Here is a 26,773-nt window from a genome sequence, read left to right as displayed (position 1 = left end):
GGGGACATGATAGAAACATTCAAATACATCACAGGCCGCATTGAGGTGGAGGAAGAAATCTTTTGTCTTACGGGTCCCACGGCGACAAGAGGGCATCCACTAAAACTCAGGGGAGTAAGATTTCATGGGGACACCAGGAAATACTTCTTCACCGAAAGGGTAATTGATCGATGGAATGGTCTTCCACGTCAAGTAGTTGAGGCCAGTACCACGCTCCACTTCAAGGGACGATGGGACAGACAGGTGGGGTCGCTCCAGAGGAATGCTTAAAAGATGGATTCTCGAGGGAGGGAGGGTTCTTGAGTGGGCAGACTTGTTGGGCCGTCGGCCCTTTTCTGCCATCATACTCTATGTTTCTAAACATAGAATTCAAAGCGTTGTACATTAAAATAAATGGGGGAATTAATATTAAAACAAACATGACTTAGTACAAAACCATTTACTTACTGGGATAATAATAATAATAATAACAGCTTATATACCACAATACCGTGAAGTTCTATGCGGTTTACAAAGATTAAGCAAAAGTACAAATTGATTGACTTTAAGAAGGGGAGGAAGAAAGAGGGTTAATAGGACAGGAAATCCATTTTTGAGGAGAGAGTGATCAATAGAACAAGTTAATCGCTATAGAGGGGAGAGAGAAGAGAGGATCAGTTGTCTAGATACTTTAGGAACAGGTGTGTTTTCAGACGTTTCCTAAATTCCTCATAAGTAGTGGGCGAAAGCAATTGTTCTAGGTCTTTACCCCATGATGCTGCTTGGTGCGAGAGATGTTCATGGTGTTTTTTCTGTTTACAACCTCTCACTGGGGGGGGGGGGGGAACTAAGTTGGAATGTGAGCTTCTCTTGTGTCTGTTGGCTGAGAAGACGAAAAGGTCAGTTATATATTTAGGGGCAAGTCCGTGTAGTGCTTTGAAGCAGAAGCAGGCAAATTTAAACTTTACGCGCACCTCCATTGGCAGCCAATGCAGCTGCCGGTAGTAGGGTGTCACATGGTCAAACTTCCTCAGCCCAAAGATCAGTTTGACCGCTGCATTTTGTATCAATTGTAAATGCTGCATGTTCTTTTGAGAAATTGCTAAATAGGCGATGTTACAGTAGTCAAGTAGACTCAGTACGAGGGATTGGACTAGGGTTCTGAATGCCGCTGTATCGAAATAAGCTTTAATGGATCTGAGTTTCCAGAAAGTGAAAAATCCCTTACTGATCAAGGAGTCCACCTGGTCTCTCATGGTTAGGCACTGATCCAAAGTTACACCTAGTATCTTCATGGTAGGTTGGATAGGGTAATTAAGATTATTGATACATAGTGGTGATTTGGTGTCAAGCGGATGTGGCGAAGCAACAAAGAAAGTTGTCTTTTCTGAATTAAGTTTGAGCCTAAAGGTTGTCATCCAGTGCTCCATCACGTTTATGGCTTCTGAAGCTTTAGGAATAGTTTCAGAGATAGAATTAACGAATGGGATGATGATCGTAAAATCATCTGCATTACTAAATAGTTTTATCCCTAGTGAGGACATGTAGACGTTGAAGAGCAATGGAGATAGCGGAGACCCTTGTGGCACACCGGATGGATTGCTCCAGGTATCTGAAAGTTCATAATTAAAACATACTTGATAAGTGCAGGACATAAGGAAGCCATGGAACCAATTCAGCACCTCGTCCCTGATACCAATGGCGTCTAGGCATTGCAGCAGTTTCCCATGGTCTACTAGATCAAAGGCAGAACTCAAATCGAATTGCATAACCATATAAAACAAGAGGAAAGAGGGAGAACTCCATTAATTAAAGAAAAGAGTACAAAAAAAGGAAATAACATCAAGGAGGGGAGGTAGGTATGTTAAAAAGTGCTAAAATATCCAAATGATGACTCACTCATAAGCATCTTTAAAGAAAAAACATTTTAAATTGCTCTTAAATTTATCTAGATTTTTTCTGCTCTAATGTGTAATGGAAGTGTATTGTCTAGCAAATGAGAAAGTTTCTGTAAACTAGATATTTGCAATTGAATAGAACATGTCTACAAGGTTAGCATGTCCTCAGTGAACATGTTGTTCACTTCCTTCTATTGCTGACAGGAAAAGTACTAATGAAGTATAATTAACCGGAAACCATGTGATTTGAATAGAACCAATAGAATATTGTTGAAGTATGCAATTTGTAAATGGATTGGAATTGGAAGATATACCAACTACATATCACGACCTTAGAATTACATGGTTCTAACTGTACCGAAAGTCATTCTCAGGAATTTGAAGTGGAGGTTTGTGGGGCAATTTGGTGTTCAATGACATGTGCAGATTTATTTATTAATTTAACACCAGAACAGAGTTTCTCCAAATCCTCGTGAGTGTTGTAACATCTACATGTCAGATAGAACCCGTAAGTCATCGGAGTTAAAAATACTGAAAATTGTCACTTAGAACCCTGTAATTCTAAGGTCATGATATGTTGTTTAATAATGAATTAATTGATGATGTCATTATCCCAATAAAATGGCCAGTCACTGGTAATTCGAGGAAACTTTTGGCTATCAGCTTACCAATTTCAGTAAGCAGGCAAAACGCTCCTCAAGGCCTTGACTATTAACCACACTTTTGTGTTAGATTTCTTGCTTGATCTCCTCTGAGATAGAATTAAGAATTGAGGGATATATTTAAGAACTGAGGGGCATGTATGTAGCCTGTCCACATAGTTATTTTGACCAAGCAAAACCACACCCACATCCTTCCTGGGGTGTGTTTAAGCGTCCCAATGTATCTCCGTAGATGTACTACAGATACCTACAATGTAGGTGTCTATCTTTGCACCATTAAAAAACCCAAACCATGCATCCCGATTGGTTGCCAGATGGCGGTAGGATGCCTACCACTGCCTGAAATCAGGATGCGTGTTTTGAGAATTGGGCCCTACATATAGGCGTTTATAAGGGTGTAGGTTAGGCAGAGCAGAGGTAGATTTGCAATGCTTGTGTGTTTTTATAAAATACATGGGCATACACCTAGGCCAGTGGTCTCAAACTCGCAGCCCGCCAGGTACTATTTTGAGGCCCTCGGTATGTTTATGATAATCACAAAAGTAAAATAAAACAGTTTCTTGATCACATGTCTCTTTAGCTATAAATTACAATATTATTATTACGCAAAATTGTCATTTCTTTAATAAGACATTAACTATTTTTTCTGCGGCCCTCCAAATACCTACAAATCGAAAATGTGGCCCTGCAAAGGGTTTGAGTTTGAGACCACTGACCTAGGCTATATGCACACATTTACAGTGGCTTTAGAGCAGGTGTATTTGTATGTGATGGTATTTGCTTGCTTTTGAGGCTGGTTCTAGTTGCCTATTTTATAATGGCACATGGGACCCTATGTTGCCTTTATAAAATAGGCTTAAAAGAGGAGCCTTTTGCTACTTGGACACAGGTATTGTCCTACAGAAAATACCCACTCCCAAATGTTTACATGATACTCTTATTTAATTACTGGTTTTCAAGCTCTCTGGAGAAGGGCATTTTTTTTCAAGAATTATTTCCTGTGGATAGTTTATTAATATATATTCAGAAAAATGTCTGATATGAACTGGTTTTGCAAAGGCCTCTCAAGAACCGCAAAGCTGGTTAAGTAACTCTACATTAGCTATCTACAATATATTTTTAAAAGCAACAAAAGACTCCTATGTAATAAGCACCTTAATGAAATAAGCACCCAGATCACATTTTATAAAATCTTTTCCTAGATGTAAAACTTGCCTTATATGCAGAGAAACATTTATACAACTACTTCCTTAGTAAATAAGCCCATTAGCAATAATGGGGCTTGTGTTAAACAAGATATGTTAAATTACACTTGCACGTGTCAGTAAATGCACTCCATAGTTTTTAAGAAAATTTATTTACATCATCAAATTAGATGCACACAGTTTCATTATTATTTTAATAACACACTAAAATAAAGTTACAAAAATTAGCTCAGTGGTCTCAGTTTAATCCTCATTGGGCAATTCAGACCCCACAAAGGATAAGGCACACTTGGCAGCTTCTGCACTGGCACAGAACACAACAATGGCATATGTCCACACTGTACCTGAATCCAGCTCAGTGGCAGAGTAAAGAGGGGGGGGGGGGTCAGCCATGGGAACCGTCTTGGTGGGTTTGCCAGTGCAAGCAGCAGCTCCAACCAGCTGCTCGCGCTGGCCTTGGCTCTCTCTCTGATGTCACTTCCTGGTACTCTAACCACATCATCTATGGTGTTAACTATGAGCCCATCAAAACCCTACTATACTGCCATATAGGTGCCACCTACAGCCATAAGGGCTATTGGGGTGGTAGATATGTGGGTATAGTAGATTTTGGGGGAATTATAAGGGGTTTATGGTGAGGTGTATATTTAGCACCCTTTATGGGAAGTTCACAGCAGTGCCCTATATGGTGGCCCCTCCCCATGTCTAAATGGTGCTGATTTGGATGTTTCTCATTTGAATGTTTTTGGTAGTGTTTGGTAGCGCTATAGAAATAATTAATAATAGTAGTAGTAGTTCTGGTGGTCTAGACGTTTTGGCAGCCAAGACATCTAAGTACGCGATTTTTGAAAAAAAAAATTATTTGGATGTCCCTTTTGAAAATGGAAGTGTCTGTGCTTCTGAATTTGGACGTTTAGCAGGAAATGTCCAAGTCGGACTTAGACGCCCTTTTTGAAATTGGCCCTCTTAGAAGTTGGGGAAGAAAGAGGCAAGACTTTTTTGGGGCGGGGCTGGAGGCAGAATGAGATGGGACTGGAGAGAAACAGGGCAGGGCCATTAGTCCGGGTTTCTCCTGTTTAAATATGGTGACCCTACTATTGGTATTTGGTAAGTTGAAAGGGAGTAAATTGATCATTAGTGCTGCCCTACTTTGGCTGGTGGTGATCCATCTGCTGGTTAATAAACGACTTCTTTTCCTGCTGCGCAGCTTACTTATGCAGGGGCAAGTATGGAGAGTGGTTCGATCTTGGGATGCTGATCTTGAAGGGATATTAATGAAAGGAGACAGCTTTTGTGAGGGGATTCAGGAGGAGGGAAGGTTCTTGGAGGGATCTTGGGAGGAGCACCACCTGATAGAAAACCTGTTATTCAGCCCGCTGCCTGTGTAGCAGGATGAATATTGCACTATTTGGTTGCATTTTGGGTGCAGACATAAGCTGGCCTGAGGTTAGGTATGCGTTGCCAGCACCTGGATAGAGGAGACACTGGATGATCGAATGATGCGAGTAAGAGAGAAGGAGGGTCATGCGAATATGCATGTTTTACATTTGCACATTTTTATTCTGTTCAGACCCCTGACGCATTCTATGAGGTAACATATTTGTAACTTAGTTAGAAGTTCTTCGACAGAATTCTCTCATTCCAGGCCACCAAACTGAATACTTGGCTTGGAAAACCTATACTAGAAGCTTCGTCCTACCTAGATTTTCAAAAATCACTAAAGACACGGCTGTTTGATATGCGCACATTTAACAATGGTCATTGATTTAACTCTCCATGCTTCCTGATGTATTCTTTATCGACTGTCTTATCCTGTATTCTATTTACTGATTGTATGTATTCTCTTGTTGTGAACCGCTTTGAACTTCTGGTATAGCGGTATACAAAAAATAAAATTATTATTATTATATAAGTTATGCATATATGTATAGCAGCATGCTTAATTGGAAATTATATACACACATCTATTTTGGGAATTTGTTCACACCTTTTTTCAGTAGTAGCTCAAGAAGAATTAAATTCAGGCACAGTAGGCATTTCTATGTCTCAATCTATGTTTGTACTTGAGCCAGTGGAAAGTGAAGTGACTCACCCAAGATCACAAGCAGCAGCAGTGGGATTTGAACCAGTTACCTTTGGATATTAAAGCCAGTACCTTAACCACTAAGCTACTTATTTCTAATAATTTATATATATAATTGGCACAGTATTAGGGGGCATTTTCATAAAACTAAAATGTCAAAAAAAATGGCATAAATCGGCACTTGGACGTCCTAACCACCAGTTAATCCTTGTGTCAATTTTCAAAACCGTCTTTCTGGACATCTTGTGTGGCATTCTACCTACTGTGCATTCAAGACTAAAGGTGTATTGGGGGGGGGGGGTGTTGGAGGCATGTTTTGGGTAGGCTTAGACTTGGACATCCTGCGATAATAATTGAATGATTCTCAAGACATCCAGGATGGAACTTAGATGTCCAAGGCTAGACCTGTTTTAAAAGTATCTAAGTACAAAAAAGGTACCCAAACTGACCAGATGACCACTGGAGGGATTAAGTCATGATTAAGAACATAAGAATTTGCCCCCACTGGGTCAGACCAGAGGTCCATCGCGCCCAGCAGTCCGCACCTGCGGTGGCCCATCAGGTCCATGACCTGTCATGTTTACTTGATTTAGCCCTATAGCCCCCTTGTTTTTATCTTTACTCTTTCCATACTCTTATCTGTATCCCTCAATCCCCCTATCCTTCAGGAATCCATCCAATCTCTCTTTGAATCCCCGTAGTGTACTCTGCCTGACCACTTCCTCCGGGAGCGCGTTCCATGTGTCCACAACCCTCTGTGTGAAGAAGAACCTCCTGGCATTGGTTCTAAACTCTGCCCGAGCACTTCCACCGGGAGCGCGTTCCATGTGTCCACAACCCTTTGTGTGAAGAAGAACCTCCTGGCATATTAAGTGGGGAAAATATCCCCAGATAGTTACAAATGAATGCTCAAGGTACCAGTACCAACTGAGTCGGAAGACAAAGGAAAAAGGAGTAACTAGTGGGTCAAAAATGGGTTAGTTAAGCACAATAGTTACTGCTTTATTGAATTAAAAAATATATGATTCCAGTATCTGTACCCTAATGCAAAAGTACCCTTCAAAATTTATAATATAAAATTTATATAAGCACCCTTTAACTGGTAAGTGGGGTAACTGTGAGGTAGAATGCACTCTATCTTACTACAAGCATTGTTTGCACATAAGGCACACGTGAATCTTCCACTCTACATATTAAAGGTGTAATATTATATATATGTGTTATTCTACCTGTGTTTTATTTTCTACATTTAATGATGAATGCTTCAATCAATCCGATGCCTTTATAGCTGTATGCATTGGATCTTGTTACGTTGAGGACTTCATTCACTTATTAGTGATTAAAGATGAGAATCGGAAGCGAGTGGAAAAATACATAAAGAAAACGATGAAGGCTTTTAAATGCTAAAATATACAAGGGAGGTACATTTTCCTAATCTGCATCTTCCAACAGAAGAACGCTAAAAGATACATTATATTTATGTTTTAACTTTGTTATACTGTACCACAGAATGTGATAAAGCTAGTCAGATACCCCTGTCATCTTATTCCTGGGGAATGTAGTAAGGCCACAGTGTCTGTCCACTTGAAGAGGGACTCACAAGATAAAAAGGAGCAGAGATCTTGATAGCCAGCTCCAAATGTATTGGGTTACTTCAGTAAAACTATTGCAAACAAAACTGGCTTGCAAGCCTTCATTTCTTTGGTATCTTGTTCAAGAAACTCTCTCGGTTCTGTAAGAAGGCTTTCCACAATAGTTAAGAGATTAGAAAGATTTACCTTTTTAGATATTTAGTGATATGCCGTTTTTAATCCCATAGGGTCATAATACACAGGGAGGATAATATTTTAACAACCCACCCAACTGTGAAGCTAATATGCACATAATATACACCAACACTTTACCTGGGAAAACTTTCCTATGGAAAGGACCTGATTCTATAAATGGCGCCTCTAACTCGGTAGGCACCATTTATACTGTAGAATTGCGGGTAGATGTCATAATGCTAGGTGCCGGTATATTAAGCCAGCACCTAACAGACACCTAATTCAATCAACACTCAAACTCCACCCCCTAACCATGCCTACTTTCAGGTAGACACCTCAGTGTAGACCAGAGGTGTCCAACCTGCGGCCCAAGGGCCGCATGCGGCTCTAGTCGAGGGCGATTGCAGTGTTTTCCTCTGCTGCCCCTGGGTGTTTACCGTCTTACCGGCTCCCTCCTCTGTCTTGCTGCAGCGTTTGTGCATTTGTGTGGCCCCAGAAACATTTTTTTCGGCCAATGTGGCCCAGGGAAGCCAAAAGGTTGGACACCCCCTGGTATAGACGCTTACCGAGTTAGGTTCCTACCAGCTAATTAATTTTTTGTGTGTGTGTTTTTTAAATCAGTTTGTAATGGCGCTTTCAATTATCAGCTCCAATTAAAAATTAAATTAGGAGCCTACATTGCCCGATCTAGGTCCCTACTGATAGGCACTGTTTATAGAATCAGGGCCAAAATGCTCATAAATAATCATATCCTGCTATTTAGTGCACACAGTTCAATATTCAAACCACTTATCTAGGCAGCCGCAATTGGTATCCAGGATAAGTGCCATTGATCAGGGCCAGGCATTGATTTTCAGTGGCATCATCCAGATAATGCTACTGAAAACCATTAGAAATCATCCCAGTGCTATGTGAATAGCACCGGAATGGTTTGTGGGTGGCACCATTAAGTTACCCGGTCAGCAGTGATATTCAGTCCACTACTTGGATAACTATCCCAATATAGTTAGGACAACACACAGGCGGTTCTAAGATTATGCAGTTCTCTAGCGCTAGCCTGAAAGCAGGCTGAACATCGCCACCATCTGGATAGCAATGGTGGTGACTGCTGAATTCAGATATTCAGCTACGGCCACTATCTGGATATCCAGATTTATTTCAACCACGATAGTTGGAGTTTGAAATAGCTGACCTGAATATCAAGTAAATATGTTTTTAGAAAATATAAGTGCATACTTTTGAAATGAAACCCTTCATCGCCCCCCCCCAACAAAAGAATACATGCCGATCACAGATCCGGGAATGCCTCTGTTCACCACAGGTATAAGTGTGTGTAAGAGCACTCTCCTAGCCAGCACTGCCCCTTGACATGCCTTTCTGACACCTGCAATTGTGTATTTATATGTTGTATGGATGTATATGGTGGGCAATTATCAAAAGGCTGAAACTGTGCCTTTGAAATTCGCTTTTATGCTGCCCTCCCACTGGCTTCTAATTCCCAGGAATTCATGCTTGTGTATCACTGGGATTTCTGAAAATGCTCCCTCTTAACAGTTTGTTATTCAATCAAGGATTTTAAATCTGGAACATTTTTGATCTGCAGATCCAGCAACATCTGTCCAAATGCTTTGCCCTGTTTAGAAAAAGAAATAATACAACCAGTAAAACAAGTTTTTAACAACGCAAGTAACCATTTCTATATATTATAAGCAGTGCCATCAATACTCTGCATACAGAATGTTTTGGAAGGAAAACTTGATGCCTGCTCAAAATGTATCCCTTTATGAAGAGGAGGGGCTGAGGATATTCTGAGGGGGGGAGGCACAGCCAAAACTTAGTACGTAAGACTAGCCCATACTCCAGCTGATTTTCAAACAATTTAAGTGGATCGCCCAGCCACCAATATTTAATAGCACTTAGGCTCTTTTTATCAAGGCGTGCTATGGGGGTTAGCGCGTCAGACATTTCACCACGCGCTAACCCCCGCGGCAGCCTAAAATCCACTAGCGCGGCAGGCGGTTTAACGCACGGTATTCCACACGTTAAACCGCTACCGCGCCTTTGTAAAACTGGGCAATGCTTCTGAATATCAGCTCTGGCTGGCCACACAAAAAAATGGGCCATACAGGGGGTGATGTTGCGAAGGAGCTAGTGGTTACGCGGGTGCTGACAATATTCAATGTCAAGACCCGCATAGCCAACCTGACCACGTTAGGACAGCTCAAAAGCCTCTGACTGGTTAAACCCCTGTTTTTCTAAAAACTGCTCCCCCTTAAAATGACTAAAAAGGGTCTTATGGCAGCATGTTTAGGTGAAGGGAGAATAATATTTGCAGACTGCATTTACAAACCTATGCGTGTTATTTTCCATAAGAACATATATTTATTTATTTATTTAAAAAATTTCTATACCGTTTACAGCTAAACGGTTAACAGGATATACATACATAATTTTAAAACATAATAAAATAAACATACAAACATGCCTTAAAATTCATAGCTAAAAAATACTAACATAGCTTTGCATAAAAACAGAACTTAAAGAGACATAGATAAAAATTAATAGTATGTCATAGACACAGATTAATAGCGTATTACATTACATTACATTAGTGATTTTTATTCCGCTTGTACCTTGCGGTTCAAAGCGGATTACATAAGAAGAGAACTGGACATTTCCAGGATGGTACATGACAATAGAGAATACAGTTTGAGGATAGAGACTTAATAACAGAATGATAGTAAAGACTTAATAACATCGGAAGATGTTTTGGACGGCAGTGTTTTGGTTTCTTGGGGGATGGGGTGAGGGAGGTTAGGTAGATTGTATATATTTTTTGAACAGCAGTGTTTTGATTTCTTTACGGAATGTCTTGAGGTCTGATGTTGTGGTTAACAATCTGGTGGATCATAAACGATTCATCAGGTTTACTAAAAAAAGATATATCTTAAAAAAAGCATCAACAAATAACTGTGTTTTAAGTAGTTTTCTAAATATACCCTTCTCACAACAGTTCCATATCTGTCCTACCAGAGTTCCAAATCTTAACTCCAACACAACAAAAGGTCTTTATGCCAGTATCGACTAACCTTGGATTCACAGTTGTCTTCAGTAGAGCCAAGTTCTCAGAACACAAAGATCTTTTTGGAAAAGCTTTACTGGGTCAGACCAATGGTAACATCAAGCCCAGAAGCCTAGTCCTAACTTTTGCAACCGATCCATTTAGCTTCTTTTTAACCATTTTCCTCATTTTATCATAGTCGCCCTTTCGAAAATTAAACGCCCCTACAGTAGATTTCTTCTGCGACGTCACTCCCGGTATCAGCTCAAATTCAATCACATTATGATCGCTGTTTCCCAGCGGACCCAACACAGTTACCTCCCGTACTATGTCTTGCATTCCACTAAGGACCAAATCTAAAACAGCACCCCCTCTTGTCAGTTCCCGGACCAGTTGCTCCAAGAAGCAGTCCTTTATGATGTCTAGGAATTTTACCATGAAAATAGAATCCACATAGAGAGCAAGAGCAAATGTCCGTGGGTTTTTGAACTCTGGCCAACTTGAAAGCAAAAGTGTGTGTGTAGTTTTACTAGGAAACTGGTACAACTTTGGTGGGTAACAGGCACTTAGGAACTTTGGTGCAACCTCTGTGATAACAGATACTTGGGGTCTCTGTCCCATAGGGCATGGTTTCAAAATTGCTCCCAGGATGTTTCAAGCATATTTTAAGCTATTTTAAGTGTGGCTGTTGGTGATGAGAACAGAAGAGAGTATATTGTCTATTCCTTACATTAAGAAAGTATTTTCCTACTACACTGTCCCTCACTTGTAAAGTGAGAAAAGACTTCTTCACAGAAAGGGTGATGAATTCATAGAATAGCCTCCTGGTGGAGACAAAAATTGTGTCTGAGTTCAAGAAGGCTTGGGATAACTACACTCCTCCCTCCGTATTCGCAATGGTTAGGGGCGGAACATGACTGTGAATACGGAAACAGTGTGAATAACTTTTTATATGTTATTCACGGTTTTTTTTGTAACAGCCATCCTTCAATATATTAAAATCGCGAATAATAGCAGCGATTGTGAAAGCTGGGAAGCAGCGTTTTTCAGGGTGAAAGCTGGGAAGTGCCAAACTTTTACTCATGACGTAATTTTTGGGGGAGGCGTCAGCATGCGAAAAATTGTGAATAAGTGAAACCGCAAGTGCAGAGGGAGACGTGTACACAGAATTCTAAGGAAGAAGGGAGAGTAGACAGCATGGATGGGCAGACTGGATAGGCCATAGGATAGGTCTTTATCTGCTTTCATTTTTCTATGTTTAGTAAGAATAAAACTGAACCATCAGACAACTAATTCATGTCTCCTTCTCTCCCTTCCCTTAGTCTCTTACTCCTCCTTCCTCTGATCCTCTCTCACTCACCCTCCCTTCTCACCCCACCATCTTACAAGGCAGAGAATGCTGCACTGTGGTACATGGGTCAACCTCTTCCTGACTGCTGTTTTAGGTCTAAATATAACACTGTGAATCACCCAGCACTTATGTTCCTGCGCAGGTCAAAGCACAACATTTGGGGCCCAGAAGCAGAAGGGGAGGACAAAGCTGTCCTTCTATGAAGCTGGGGAAGATAAAGGAGTTGGGAAGGGAGGAGAAAAAAAAGAGCAATGGTCAGACCCCACTTGGAATACTGCGTCCAACATTGGTCTCCCAACCTAAAGAAGGATATAAAACTGCTGGAGAGGGTGCAGAGACGAGCAACGAAGCTAGTAAAGGGGATGGAGAAACTAGAATACGAGGATCGATTGAAGAGACTGGGATTGTTCTCCCTTGAGAAAAGGAGACTACGAGGGGATATGATTGAGACCTTCAAAATATTGAAAGGAATCGACAAAATAGAGCAGAAAAAATTATTTACATTGTCCATCTTGACACGGACAAGAGGACACGGAATGAAGCTAAGGGGGGGCAGGTTCAGGACAAATATCAGGAAATTCTGCTTCACGCAGAGAGTGGTTGACAACTGGAATGCTCTCCCAGAGGAGGTTATTGCGGAATCGACCGTCCTAGGATTCAAAAGCAAACTAGATGCACATCTCCTTACGAGAGGCATAGAAGGATATGGGTGACTAAAATTATGCCTGGTATACATCGGGCAGGGCCTCCGCGTGTGCGGATCACCGGACTTGATGGACCAATGGTCTGATCCGGAGATGGCGCTTCTTATGTTCTTATGTGAACTTCTACTGCTATTATGAGAACCATACTATGGCCTTTGGTTTTTCATGGTGATTCCACAGGGAATGTGGGATTCTGTGGGAAGGACTAAAGTTTGTGGCCCTTCGTGTGGCAAAGGGTTACCAGACGTCCGGATTTCCCCGGACATCTCCTCCTTTTTCGAGGACATGTCCGGGGGTCCAGACAGTTTATCAAACCCCGCCACTTAGTCATTTGGGTGGGAGGGAGTAAAAATGATTGTTCATGTATTTCTGAATGATGAATGTGCTTTTTCTAACAAAATTATTCTATGTACAATTGTTTATTGCACTTTGATAAGTTTGGAAAATCAATAAAGATTTAAAGGAAAAAAAAAAAAAAAAGCTTCCTTGAAATTGTGTCGGGCAGACGACAACGAAAGCAGGCAGCGGGGGACGGGATTGGGGGCGTTACAGGGTAGGGATGGGTGGAACCTGGGGGCGGGTCTAAAGGTCCGGATTTTACTAAAGTAAAATCTGGTAACCCTAGTGTGGCACTACCAATGACATATTACTGATGTATTAAAATAGCCCAATGTTGTTTAAGATGTTGTCTATGTTATATACACCTTCACTCCACAACGGCATATAATAAACTTCAAAGTGCCTACTTTCTAAGCAATCTTTTTTTCTGATAATGCATTTAAGAACATAAGAAGTTGCCTCCGCTGAGGCAGACCAGAGGTCCATCTCGCGCGGCGGCCCATTGCCTGAGCAGTGGTCCCTGACTAGCTCTATAACCTATCTCTACTCCTGTTCCTGTAACTTACCTCTACTCCTATCCCTACAACCCATCTCTACACCTATCTATACCCCTCAATCCCTTTGTCCTCTAGGAACCTATCCAAGCCTTCTTTGAAGCCCTGTACAGTGCTCCTGTCTACCACAGCCTCTGGAAGCACATTCCATGTATCCACCACCCTCTGGGTGAAAAAGAACTTCCTAGCGTTTGTTCTAAGTGTCTCTATGGTCTTTAGTTCCAGCCAACCACCAGCCAAATTATTTGAAGGCTTATTTCTTTTTCTGGCTTTTATTCATTATCAGACCTTAGTGGGTTTTTTTTTTTTAAGTGCTTGTGCTCTATACTCTGTGATTTGTGCAAGTCAATAAGCTTTTCTTATACAACTTTAAAACTTATGTACTTAGCTTTAGCTATTTCTTCATTCTTTTTTTGAACCTCGGGAAGGACCTTAAGGTTCAACAAGTTTCGCCCAAATGCTGTGGAGCAAAACAAAAGGAGGGACCCGTTTTTGAAAAAGCCTTTGGGCGAAACTTGTTGAACCTTAAGGTCCTTCCCGAGGTTCAAAAAAAGAATGAAGAAATAGCTAAGTTTTAAAGTTGTATAAGAAAAGTTTATCGATTTGCACAAGCACTTTAAAAAAAACTAATGTCTGATGATGAATAAAAGCCAGAAAAAGAAACAAGCCTTCAAATAATTTGGCTGGTGGTTGGCTGGAACTGAAGACCATAGAGACACTTAGAAATGCATTATCAGAAAAAAAGATTGCTTAGAAAGTAGGCACTTTGAAGTTTATTATATGCTGTTGTGGAGTAAAGGTGTATATTACCAATGACATGCCACTAATACTGTTAAATCTGTTACATCAAAGACAAACTGCTAAGTAGCTCCACAGCTGCTCTTTTTATTTTGATTGCCTCTTTAAAACAAAACAAATGGATACAGGTGCACAAAATAGAGCCAGATTTTTAAAACTATCACTTCTTAAAGTTTCCTGCTGTACTCATCTCCCACATCAGGGATGCTCACAAGCTCCACAGAGGACAAGACTAGGACATAACTGTACTGGGCTCGCACTGGAACTTGCCTGGATGGGAAATGGCTGTTATTTTTTTTTTTTTTTTAAAGGGGTAACGGTACCTCCTAGCATACACGTCCTCACAATGACAGATACATACTTGTGGATCGCTTCTCAAGGATGCAATGCCTCCACCGCCAAGGGAATTCTTCAGGACAAAGTTTAATCCATGTATTCCTGGCAGTTCATATCTGTAAGGAGGAGGAAAAGAAAAGATAAAACGTCTGTAAGATTTTCATCAAGCAACATAGTAGATGACGGCAGATAAAGACCCGAATGGTCCATCCAGTCTGCCCAACCTGATTCAATTTAATTTTTTTTCTTCTTCTTAGCTATTTCTGGGAAAGAATCCAAAGCTCTGCCCAGTACTGTGCTTAGGTTCCAACTACTGAAGTCTTCGTCAAAGTTCACTCTAGCCCATCTAAACCATCCCAGCCATCGAAGCCCTCCCCAGCCCATCCTCAACCAAACGGCCATATAAAGACACATTCCATGCAAGTCTGCCCAGTACTAGCCTTAGTTCTTCAATATTTACTATTGTTTTCCGATTCTAGATCCTCTGTGTTCATCCCATGCTTTTTTGAACTCCGTCACCATTTTCCTCTCCACTACCTCTCTTGGGAGCACATTCCAGGCATCCACCACCCTCTCCGTAAAGAAGAATTCTTTTCCTCTCGAGTCTCCCACCCCTCAGCTTCATATTATGCCCTCTTTGAGAGAACTGGTCTTTGATTCAGAACCCAGCATGGTTAACTTAGCCTTTTATGCTTTCAAGGCAGCTAAAATCAGTTATCACATGTAATGTCACTAGTGGTATATCAAATTAATAAATCCAATCCAATGTGGTACTAATAATTGCTCAATTACTTTTCTCTTTTATAAAACCTGGTTATTTGAATGAACTTTCTCTTCTTAACTTTTCATTTCTGCCTCTATTTTCTTTTACCATCTCCTTCTCTACCTTTCTCTCTAGCCTTCCCTTTTTACGATGCCCTTTGTAGGATTTTGTTTTGTAAACCACTTTGATGCAATATTGCGAGTAGCGGTATATTAAATGTTTGTAACTAACTATGATGGCTGATTGAAAAGTAATAAGACTGCCTCTGTTTTTCAGTACAAGAAGTGGACGTGGTAATGCTGTGCTGGTCCTTGTGAAGCTCATACATCAACGTTTCTGAACCTGCAGTTGGATTACCGTAGTCTTCATTGCTGGGTCACAGCAAGAGGAAGAACTCCATACATTTTGTCCTGGTGAATGAGGAAGGCATGTCTGTGAGAGTACGCCACTGAAATACTGCAGCACGGCTAATTGATTCACCACCGTCACAGAATCCTTTCCAGCTTCTGGAGAAAACCTTATCTTTTCAGACATATTTCCTGTTCTGTAGGAAAACCTTAAACCAGTTCAGAACTGTCAATTATACCTATTTCATTCAATTTGGTTAGAAGTAGGTGATGGTTAACAGAGTCAAAGGCGGCTGATATATCGAATTGGAGTAGAATAGCCTGATGTCCCAAGCTCAAGGCTTGTTTAATTTTGATGGTTAAGGTTAACAGAAGGAGTTCTGTGCTCTGTGCAAAATGTAGGCAGGAATATTTCTCAATGTAGGTTGTAAGTTGTTTGCAGATATGTACTTCTAGAAGTTTGGTTAATATGGGAATGCTAGCAATGGGTCTATAGTTTGCAGGATCAGATAGATCTGGGTTTGAGACTTGGGAATAGGGGTAAGAGCAATGTGACACATTTGTGGCTGTAACTGACCCTGTTGTAGAAGGCTATTTAGGAGACCAGTCACCCAGGGATCTGGGGTTTCTGCAAGTAAATGGTTAGGGCATTTGTCTAGGATGCTGCTGCGCAAGGGTGGTCATTTCAGTAGCGAGCCTGTATCAAAGGTAGTTAAAGGGGGCGAATGAGTTCCAGATCTGGTTGACTGTACAGAGGTCGGTTGTCTGCTGGTGTGGTGCATGTGTTGATATTGTGCTGGCTGTTTTGTGGTTAACCACAAAATTAAGCTACACAAAGCACACTGTATGCTTCTCAATATTCATTCCTACCAGAACACAAATAACCCCATGCAAATAAGGGACCAAAAACTAAAAGTACAAATATATACAAACAAACCCTAAGATGCAAGACTGCATGCAATACAACTCCAGAGGAAAAGAAACAAATGCATTTCTTCCTCAACAGACAGCAGATGTAAATCAATCACTAAATTAAAAAATAAAATCATTCCCCCTACCGTTGTTGTCTCCCTCCCTCCATGCTGTGCCTTGCCTTCTGGTCTGCCCCCCGATGTTAACTTCAGATCGGCTCCCTCTTCCTCAGTGCTGCAGTGCACAAAGCTGTGGGCAGCAGCTCCTCGCGCCTCATCTGGAAGCTTTCCCTCTGACGTTGCGACATCAGAGAGAAGGCTTCCGGTTCAGGCGCAGGACGCGCGTAGGAGCCTCTGCCCATGGCTTTGTGCACTGCAGCACTGAGGAAGAGGGAGTCGGCCCGAAGACAACGACGCATCGATCGCACCTTGGACCGGCGGCTGAAGAGCACTGTCTGGGGCCCGATGCACATGCCGCCTCTGTGGACCGGCAGGAAATTTCTGCGGACCAGTGGTTGAAGAACACTGGCCTAGAGTATCCAAGGGTCGGAGACGACTGGCTGAATAGTAGCAGTACCATGATGTCATAAACACACTGTGCTGAAGTTCTATTGTGTAATAAACCTGAATCAGTTTAAAAATATAAAAGAAAGACAACTCATAAGTACTTATATTGCATTCTTTCAATCGCAGAACGTACAGAGTACAACAAGGTGAGCTGCTTTCAGGTACAAGAGATATTCCCTGGCCCCGGAGGGTTCACAAGCTAAGTTTGCATCTGATGCAATGGAAGGTTAGGTGACTTGTCCGCAATAACAAAGAGCAGCAGTGGGATTTGAACTGGGCGTCCCTATTTCTTTGCCCACTTGTCTAACCATTAGGTAACTCTTTTTTTCTCCCCAGAGAGAAGTCTAACAGATAACACAAATCTCTAGGCTTGATAATGAGCCTGGAGGTGAAAGAGGATTATTCTTGTTTTCCTTTTAACAATCTTTTCCACCATTTCTTCCTTTGAACAAATATCTACTTTGCATAACTTTAAAAGCCACTTTGTTGCACCTCGGAAATAAATCTTCAGATCTGAAACATGTGAGTATATAATCCGTCTAATTTGAACAAGTCCTGCAGAAAGATCCTTTCAGTAGCCTTTCTTTCATTACATCATTAAAGGAAACTAAATTCCACAAGCATTTGGCCTCATTACCTGCTAAAATAAACAACTTCTCACCAAAGCACAACTTCTGCTTCCTACCACTTAGGAGCAAAAACACAGCTACACTGGTACTTTCCTGAATGCTAACTCTCACAGCTACTGAAAGTGCTGGTCAGATGTTAAGTACACCTGCACTACAAGCACACAGGTAGTGCAGCCCTAACATCCCCTAATCAATATCTGCCCTTCCCCCAGCCTCTTGAAATGGCACCTGATCTTTACCATCTCCCCTCCCCCCCAGGTCCTCTTTTCAGGACTTACTGATGATATCCCTGGTTGGTTAGTGGTAAAGTAGAATCTATCCCCAGGTGATCTTGCCTTGTTGCTGAGCTGGATTAAAAATGGCAGCTCTGACCCCCCCCTAATGGTAGTTTCATGATCCTACCGCTATGGGTCAGAGCCACCATGTTACAAGCAGTGGCATAGTAAAGAGGGGGGGGGGGAAACTGCCCCAGATGCTATCTTGATGGGGGCACTGGCACCTCTCCACCACCCATGCAATGCTTGCGCCCTCCCTCCCCTCCCCATACCTCTTTAAATCTTCACCAGCGCGAGCAACTTCTCCAGCCTGCTGCTTGTGCCGGCCTGGCTCCCCTCTGAAATCATTTCCTGGTTGCTGGTGAAGATTTAAAGAGGTATGGGAGGAAGGGAGGGCGTGAGTGTGTTGTGGGGAGTATGGAAGGAGTGTGGGGGCGGCGGAGAGGAGGGCACCGGGGGTGTGTGTGCCACCTACCCTTGCTATGCCACTGGTTACATGCATTAATATGCATTAATTACTGTGGGTCTCATTTTGTGCAGTGGATTTAACTACTAATACTGTTTACTGACAGCATTAGTGCATGCTAATCTGGTGCTGCCCAGTAAATCTAATGATTTGGCAATGATTTGGCAAAAGAGCTCTCTAGCTCTAGCAGTGCTTCTCAACTCAATCCCATCAGGTTTTCAGGGTATCCACAAACCGGACAAAATATTTCTTCACACAACATGTAGCTAAACTCTGGAATTCGTTGCCGGAGAATGTGGTGAAATCAGTTAGCTTAGCGGGGTTTAAAAAAACGTTTGGATAATTTCCTAAAAGAGAAGTCCATAGGCCATTATTGAGATGACTTGGGGAAATTCACTGCTTATTCCAAGGATAAGCAGTGTAGAATCTGTTTTTGCTACTTGGGATCTAGCTAGGTACTTGGGACATGGGTTGGTCACTGTTGGAAACAGGATACTGGGCTTGATGGACCTTTGGTCTGTCCTAGTATGGCAGCTTTTATGTTCTCATGTGAGCCAAGTATAGGACAATCAAGCTACTGTGACATCACTGAAGAGGCTGGCTCTTAGGTATTGGTGGAATGAGGCTTTATGACATCACAATCTCAGCTCTGGAATGTTGCTACTCTTTGGGTTTCTGCCAGGTACTTGGGACCTGGGTTGGTCACTGGGAAACAGGATACTGGGCTTGTTGGACCTTTGGTCTGTCCCAGTATGGCTGTTCTTATGAGATAGATTCGCATTCTCTACTTCCTTCGTATGTAAATCTTTCTCACACATATTCATTGTGGATATCCTGAAAACCTGATGGGATTAGGTAAGTCTCAAGGACTGGGTTGAGAAGCACGGTGTCAGGTCAAAAGCGCGCCGGGACAAAGGCGCACCCAGACAATTGAGCGCAGCGCGGAGGCGCGCGCCGCTCAAAATTACTGTTTTTAAGGCTCCGACAGGGGGGCGTGGGGGGACCCCTCCCACTTTACTTAATAGACATCGCTCCGCGTTGTGGGGGCATTGTGGGGGGTTTGGGGGGTTGTAACCCCCCCACATTTTACTGAAAACTTCACTTTTCCCTGTTTTTAGGGAAAAAGTTAAGTTTACAGTAAAATGTGGAAGGTTACTACCCCCCAAACCCCTCATAACGCCGGCGCGATGTCTATTAAGTAAAGTGGGGGGGTTCCCCAACAAAACCCCCCGTCGGAGCCCCTAAAAACAGTAATTTTGAGCGGCGCGTGCCTCCGCGCTGCGCTCAATTGTCCGGGCGCGCCTTTGTCTTTCGCGCCGTTGTCTATGAACCGAGAAGAAATGCTCTACTGTATGGACTATCAGTGGTTCAGACAAGGATAAAAAAACACCTCCGTGTTTCATCCTGCACAGCAAATCCAATCCAATCCTTGGTTTTATATAGCAATTCATCCCTCCAATAGGACTCGACTCGGTTAACAAAACATTCACATAACACAGAAGAATTAGGTTAAGATCTCACCTCTATAATCTTTGCTTAGGTAAAAGGGTCAGCCAGAAATTTCTGAAACAGATAGGTTTTCAACACTTTCCAAAAAACTGACAGATGAGAAAGAAGTCTAACTTCTAAAAGGAGCTCATTCCAAATTTTTGCAACCCCCCCCCAAAAAAAAATCAGCAAAAATTGCCCCTAGTTCTGAGTCCCTTAACAGCAGGAAAGTGCTCCTAAAGTTAGATGGATCACGGGAATTAAAGGAGACAGGAACCAAGGGCGAGAAGATCCCATACAAAATTTTAAATATTACACTAGCACACTTAGGGCCTGTTTTACAAAGTTGAGCAGCAGCAGCCCCGAAGCCCTTTAAATCTCTACGGGCTTCGGGGCCGTTACTGCGGCTTTGTAAAACAGGCCCATAAATTGGATTCACCAATAGACTGGAAGCCGGTGAAGTGTTCTGAACAAAGGTGTAACATGATCGTATTTACGTTTACCAAACATCATTTAGCTGCCGTGTTCTGAATAAGTTGCAGCCTTTTAAAGTTACATTTGCTAAAGCAAACGTAAAGTGAATTGACGTCTAATTGAGATAGAATAATGGCCTGGACCAAAACAGCAAAATGTTGATAAAACAGGCGACGAACTTGTCTGAGCATCCCGAGACTATAGAAACATTTTTTTGTTATATTGTTAATCTGAGAGAACAAAGAGAGTGTAGAGTCCAAAAAAAAAGCCCGAGATTTTAGATGAAAATTCAATTTTCAGAGCTTCACCTGAGAATAACAATAACGAGGATGGCCAACAGTTCTAATTTAGGGCCAAACCATAAAAGTTTTGTTTTGGTAGTATTTAACCCAACAAAGAACAAATGCAGTTACATGTCCAGGGAAGTCATGTACCTTGTCACCAACTTCTCTTCAGGCTGTTCCTTCTGCAAAAGATGTTGGAAATATTCCTCAATTACCTCAGCAGTCAGAGCTCTCTTCAAGTAAGGATAATAGAGAGGATGGCGTGCTATCACACCTAACACACAAAGCATATTTTGAGAATACAAACATCTAAACATGTCAAATGTACTTTAAGAAGTCACAAAACGCAAAGGCTAATGCGCATCGGCCAACATGTCCTGCAAACCCTCCAGGGTATATAACGATTTCCAAGGCATTAAAAGGTTCCAGAAAGTTAGCATTTGAGCAGGCAGCATCTTGAAATTCAGGTTCACAAGGCACCCATTGGCAAGGATATATTTGCAATAACAATGAAAACATCTCAAAATAATCTGTTCATACAAAATACCAAGGGCTCCTTTTAGAAAGCCGTGGTAGTGATTGTCCCATGGCAAATGCACCAAAGCCCTTTCAGTTCCTATGGGCTTTGCTACATTTGCCACTTGGGAATTGCTACTGAGGCTTTGTAAAAGGGGCCCTAAATGATGAGACTTAATAAACCAAATAAAAAAGAAAAAAATTAAATTTAGAAAGAAAACTACAGTATACCTATATTAGCCGAATTGCCTTTATCCCCACTTCGTGTATAGGCAAGTTCTTGCAAACGGTAAGCATTCTGCCCATTTGGCAAATCTACAAAGCAATAAGAAAACAAAAACATATAAATCAATATTTAAACCCCCAATAAGTGTAAATTAATAACAGTATTTCTGTGTTAAAGTTCAAGGTAGAACACAGATCTACTGTACAAGAGCAGTGGTGTAGGAAGGGGGGGCAGGGAGGGTGGACTGCTCCGGGCACCGTCTTCATGCATCACCTCTGTTGTCCACCCACCCACCTCTTCAAAACTTTACCAGAAGCACTTCCTACCTGCTGCTCATGCTGGCCTCAGTTCTGCATCTGACATCACTTCCTGGTTGTGGGACCAGGAAGTGAGAGAGAGAGAGAGAGCACAGGCCGACGCAAGCAGCAGGCAAAAAATGCCGCTCACTACTGGCCAAGATTTCAACAGGTATGTGGTGGGAGGGGGTCAGGCAGTGGGAAAGGAGTTCAGGGGGGGTTGCAGGCATGGCAGGGAGGAATGCAGGTGGGTGAATGGTGCAGCGACGCCAGGGGCCACTACCCTGGGTATCTCCATGCCATGTCACTGTATTAGAGCCAGGCCCAACAGTGCAAGAATTGAAATGCCCAGACTTATGCCTTTCTCTGACACCAGTGTAAACGTGTGCATACAATCTATGCATTTACCCAAATAGTTTATACAAGCATACATCATTATAATTCTGCCTTTACGCAGCTCTTTACGCAATCTTGTAGGGGACATACACACACACAAATAGTTATAGTTTTTATGAAAGGATTTTTTTTTTGCATATAAATTGCATTTACGCATAGAAAATCCTTCATAAAATTACCTCTAAAATATTTAAAATAACAAATCTTAGTTTATGACTATTTCTGAGCTCCTTCAAAGATGATGTACTTCCAGATTTGGGTTGCCTATCAATATTTATACAAAATTATTAATGTACATGGCAGTATTAGCATTTATACTATAATACATCCATCCTATGTATTCTCACAAAATATATAGGTCTAGTGTATATACAGGGTAAAGATTTAGTAAGCAATTACTGTAAAAGACTAACTGAAAAGATATGTAAATATATTATAACATCACTACAGAAGCTCCATGTTATAACACTATTAAAGAAGCTCATGTAAACCGCTCTGAATTGACTCCCCAGTCATTAGCTTTCAATAAACAATAAACTATTAGCTGGTATAAAATATACAAAGTCATATACACAATTTAACGCATTTCAAAAACTGAATAGGTACATAGGTGTGTGCTTGGAAGTGCAGCAAAACCCCCAACCTGAGACAAACTTCTAGCTTCTACAATATCCCAGGGTTGTAAGGGGCTTTCATGGTCCCTCCCTTTCAAATCACTACTGAAATGTTCCCAGCACAGAAGACTATAAGACATTATCAATGTTGTCTACCATTAAGATGTGTTACTTTAGCATAGGTCCCATTTTATGCAATGAGACCAGATTACTCATAAGTGGGTTAACAGTAAAATAAAACATCTTAATGGCAGCCCTCACGGATAACATCACCCCTAAATGTGAAAGGCACTTTGCCAGTTTGTGACAATGGTATTTGTGTGTTTGCACCCTCAGTTTGGTCTTCCCATGTGCTGAATGGTGAGCTAGTTGTCGTTAAGACAAAACCGCGTTTCTTTCTTGGTGGGGTTGGTAGTGGTGGTGAGGGGGAACGCCAAGAGATTTCTCCTGTCGAGTGTAGAGGCTCAGAAAGTTGAGATTCTCTACTACCCTCAACCTCAGTAGAGTCTAGAAATTCGGCTGCTGTGTGACTGGATCACAGAGAAGTCTGAGAGCTTCCAGGAGCAGAAAACCTGCAATATACAAGGAGAATCTGCAGATTTATTTTAGGGGAATCTTGGCTATGATGTTTGTTTTCCGTAGTACTACCAATAGCAAAACCCAACAAAAACTAAACTTGATTAGTTTAATGCAGTGGTCTCAAACTCGCGGCCCACCAGGTACTATTTTGAGGCCCTCGGTGTGTTTATCATAATCACAAAAGTAAAATAAAACAGTTTCTTGATCATATGTCTCTTTAGCTATAAATTACAATATTATTATTAAGACTTAGCCAAAAGAAAAGATTTATAAACTATAAAGAGTTTTACCTCATGCAAAATTGTCATTTCTTTAATAAGACATTAACTATTTTCTCTGAGGCCCTCCAAGTACCTACAAATCCAAAATGTGGCCCTGAAAAGGGTTTGAGTTTGAGACCTCTGGTTTAATGTGTTGCTTTAGATTATCACAGAGAAACAAAAAAAAAACAAAACACTGTGAACATAAGAATAGCCTTACTGGGTCAGACCAATGGTCCATCAAGCCCAGTAGCCCGTTCTCACGGTGGCCAATCCAGGTCACTAGTACCTGGCCAAAACCCAAGGAGTAGCAATATTCCATACTACCGATACAGGGCCAGCAGTGGCTTCCCCCATGTCTTTCTCAATAACAGACTATGGTGATGTTCCTGAGATAGGCTTTATTGACTAGGTCCTAGAGGTTTTTTATGTAGATTACTAAGTTGATTTATCAATAAAACCCATCTCAGGAACATCACTTTTCCACGGTGTTTTCTGTTTCTGTTGGACTTTTTCCTTGTGGACTTCACAGGGTCAATTTCTTTGCTCTCGCTTTAGATTATCACTACAGTCAAGCCTTGGATAGCGAGTAACATGGTGTGCGAGTGTTTTGCAAGACGAGTAAAATGTTTTATTAAATTTTAACTCAATAAACAAGCGTTGTCTTGCAGTACGAGCATGTATATGTGTGTCACGTCAAGTAGGCACAATATACGCACGTCGCAATGCAACGCTGAGCGCGGCTGAACCCAAACTCGGGTAAACCTCTTAAATTGGGATGCACTTGTAACGTAGGCCAATACCTTTTGACAATCTACAAGAATGAGAGGGCATTCTGAAAAGCTGAAAGGGGACAGATTCAAAACCAATGCTAGGAAGTTTTTCTTCACCCAGCGGGTGGTGGACACCTGGAATGAGCTTACAGATGGCGTGATAGGACAGAGTACAGTAATAGGGTTCAAGAAGGGATTGGACAGTTTTCTGAAGGAAAAGGGGATACAGGGGTATAGATAGAGGACTACTACACAGGTCCTGGACCTGTTGGGCCGCCGCGCGAGCAGACTGCTGGGCACAATGGACCTCTGGTCTGACCCAGCAGAGGCACTTCTTATGTTCTTATGTATCTCACACACTTTGTGACTCCCAAGATCGAGTTCAAGCGCGCAAAACATACGCACATCTCACACTGAGCACAGCTTAACTTAATAAAAACATCATGCCCAATTCACCCACCGTTAAAGCGCCCTGTACAAGTGCGCATATCTTTCGCACTGTATTTTATACAGTACAGTATTTTGGGTTATGGAACGAATCATCTGAGTTTCCATTATTTCCTATAGGGAAATTTGCTTTGATATACGAGTGCTTTGGATTACAAGCATGCTTCCGGAACGAATTATGCTCGCAAACCAAGGTTTGACTGTATTCGTTATGCCATATTTTTAAGATGGAAAGAGCAATAGCGGTACAAAAAGGGACATATAATAACTTTGTAAAGATATGGGGGGCCATTGGAAAAGTATTGTGATGAATTGACATCATTTCTTTTCTGTTCCTTTTCTTTTTCATTCTTAGTTTTATCTAGCACACTCGAGGGGGAGGGTAGATTTAGGATGTAATTTAATACAATATGTTATAATGTATATTTAATGTATATTTCTCTGTAAACCGCTTAGAACTTAACGGATTTAGCGGTATATAAGAAATAAATAACATAACATAACATAATATGTTGTATAATATAGTATATTCCATTTTAGTTGAGAATGTGATGAAGGGTGGGTGGATGGGGATTTTACACTATTAGATTTATGTGTTAGATACTATAGTGCTATATGGAAATTACTTTTATGATATATTTTTGTGCACTTATTGTTTGATTTGAAAATGAATAAAGATTTAAAAAAAAAAAGGTTTGACTGTATTTGCTTTCTGAAAGTTATCTTTGCCTATACCAGTTTTTCGCAATTTCAAACAGATGTCTAGACATTCAGTAAGTAGACTTGTTTTCTGCAATTGTCACAAAGGTATTCCATACTTAAGTTGACTTGTTTGTACACATAATTTTGTTTTATCGTTACTTCTGGACAGGCGTTTCCTGTTCATTGTTGCCTAGTTAAGTTAAGGGCTTGTCATAAAACATTTCCAGCCATTGACTAATAGCCAGGAAGTACAACAGCCATTCATTACTTCAGCTTAAGTAACACCCATAAAGCCGGTGCTTACAAACAGGGTGGCTTCTAGGTTACAGGAACATAAAAGTCTCTTCCAAAAGCACTAAAGATGTTTAATTAGTCATCAAAAGCTTGTTACACTTCTCTGGCCTAGAAAAAACTAGAACAGAAAATCCTAAGACTCCAAGCTGTAATTATTGCTGGATCTTGAAGGAAAATGTCTCTCTTTGTTGATCTTTACTCAACCTGAGTAAAGAGAAATTACCTGAATAAAATGTGCTTTGAACTACTACTGCAAAGGCATAAGCTGAATTCAAATAGAGGGAGGACACTGTTCAAGCTACAGATGAGTCTCTTTATATCCTAAAGCCAGTTCAAAAGCCTAAGGACATACTACACGTTCTCTGCTACATTTTAAGCTACATACATGGTATTTATTAACAGTTATTAAGAGCAGGAAATGGTTGAGGCTTTCAGGCTATCACTAATAAATTATGAGAAAGATGTACCTACAGTGGAGGCAGTAAATACATGCAAATCTATGTTATGCAAATTCATTAGGGCAGTGCCTCTCAAACTTTTTTTAGCTCCAGCACACTAAACGGAGCAAATGTTTTTTTGCGGCACATTATAACCGAAATTATAAAATTGCAAAACCAACAAAAAACAAAATTTGACCGTTCTTTATTTAAAGTTCTTTAAGCTATATATGGATAATTGTAACAGCAGTGAAATCCAGGTACCTCTCCTCCCTTGTAACAAAAACAAAAAA

At 41.3% G+C, this 26,773-nt stretch overlaps 1 protein-coding gene across 1 annotated transcript in view; it reads right to left on the bottom strand.

Moving 5' to 3' along the window:
* Positions 1–6,570: 6,570 nt before the first annotated feature.
* Positions 6,571–26,773, bottom strand: part of LOC117359047 — a 226,417-nt gene continuing 206,214 nt past the window's right edge. Inside the window, exons 17-20 of the mRNA XM_033941168.1 lie at positions 21,688–21,771; positions 21,091–21,214; positions 14,762–14,852; positions 6,571–9,226 (exon numbers count right to left, since the gene is read on the bottom strand). Coding sequence (XP_033797059.1) covers positions 9,152–9,226; positions 14,762–14,852; positions 21,091–21,214; positions 21,688–21,771 — 374 coding nt within the window. The 3' untranslated portion in view covers positions 6,571–9,151. The remainder of the gene's footprint in view (positions 9,227–14,761; positions 14,853–21,090; positions 21,215–21,687; positions 21,772–26,773) is intronic.

This window comes from Geotrypetes seraphini, chromosome 1 (assembly GCF_902459505.1).
Source record: "Geotrypetes seraphini chromosome 1, aGeoSer1.1, whole genome shotgun sequence".
NCBI lineage: Eukaryota > Metazoa > Chordata > Amphibia > Gymnophiona > Dermophiidae > Geotrypetes > Geotrypetes seraphini.
This window is presented reverse-complemented; position numbering and strand designations above follow the sequence as displayed.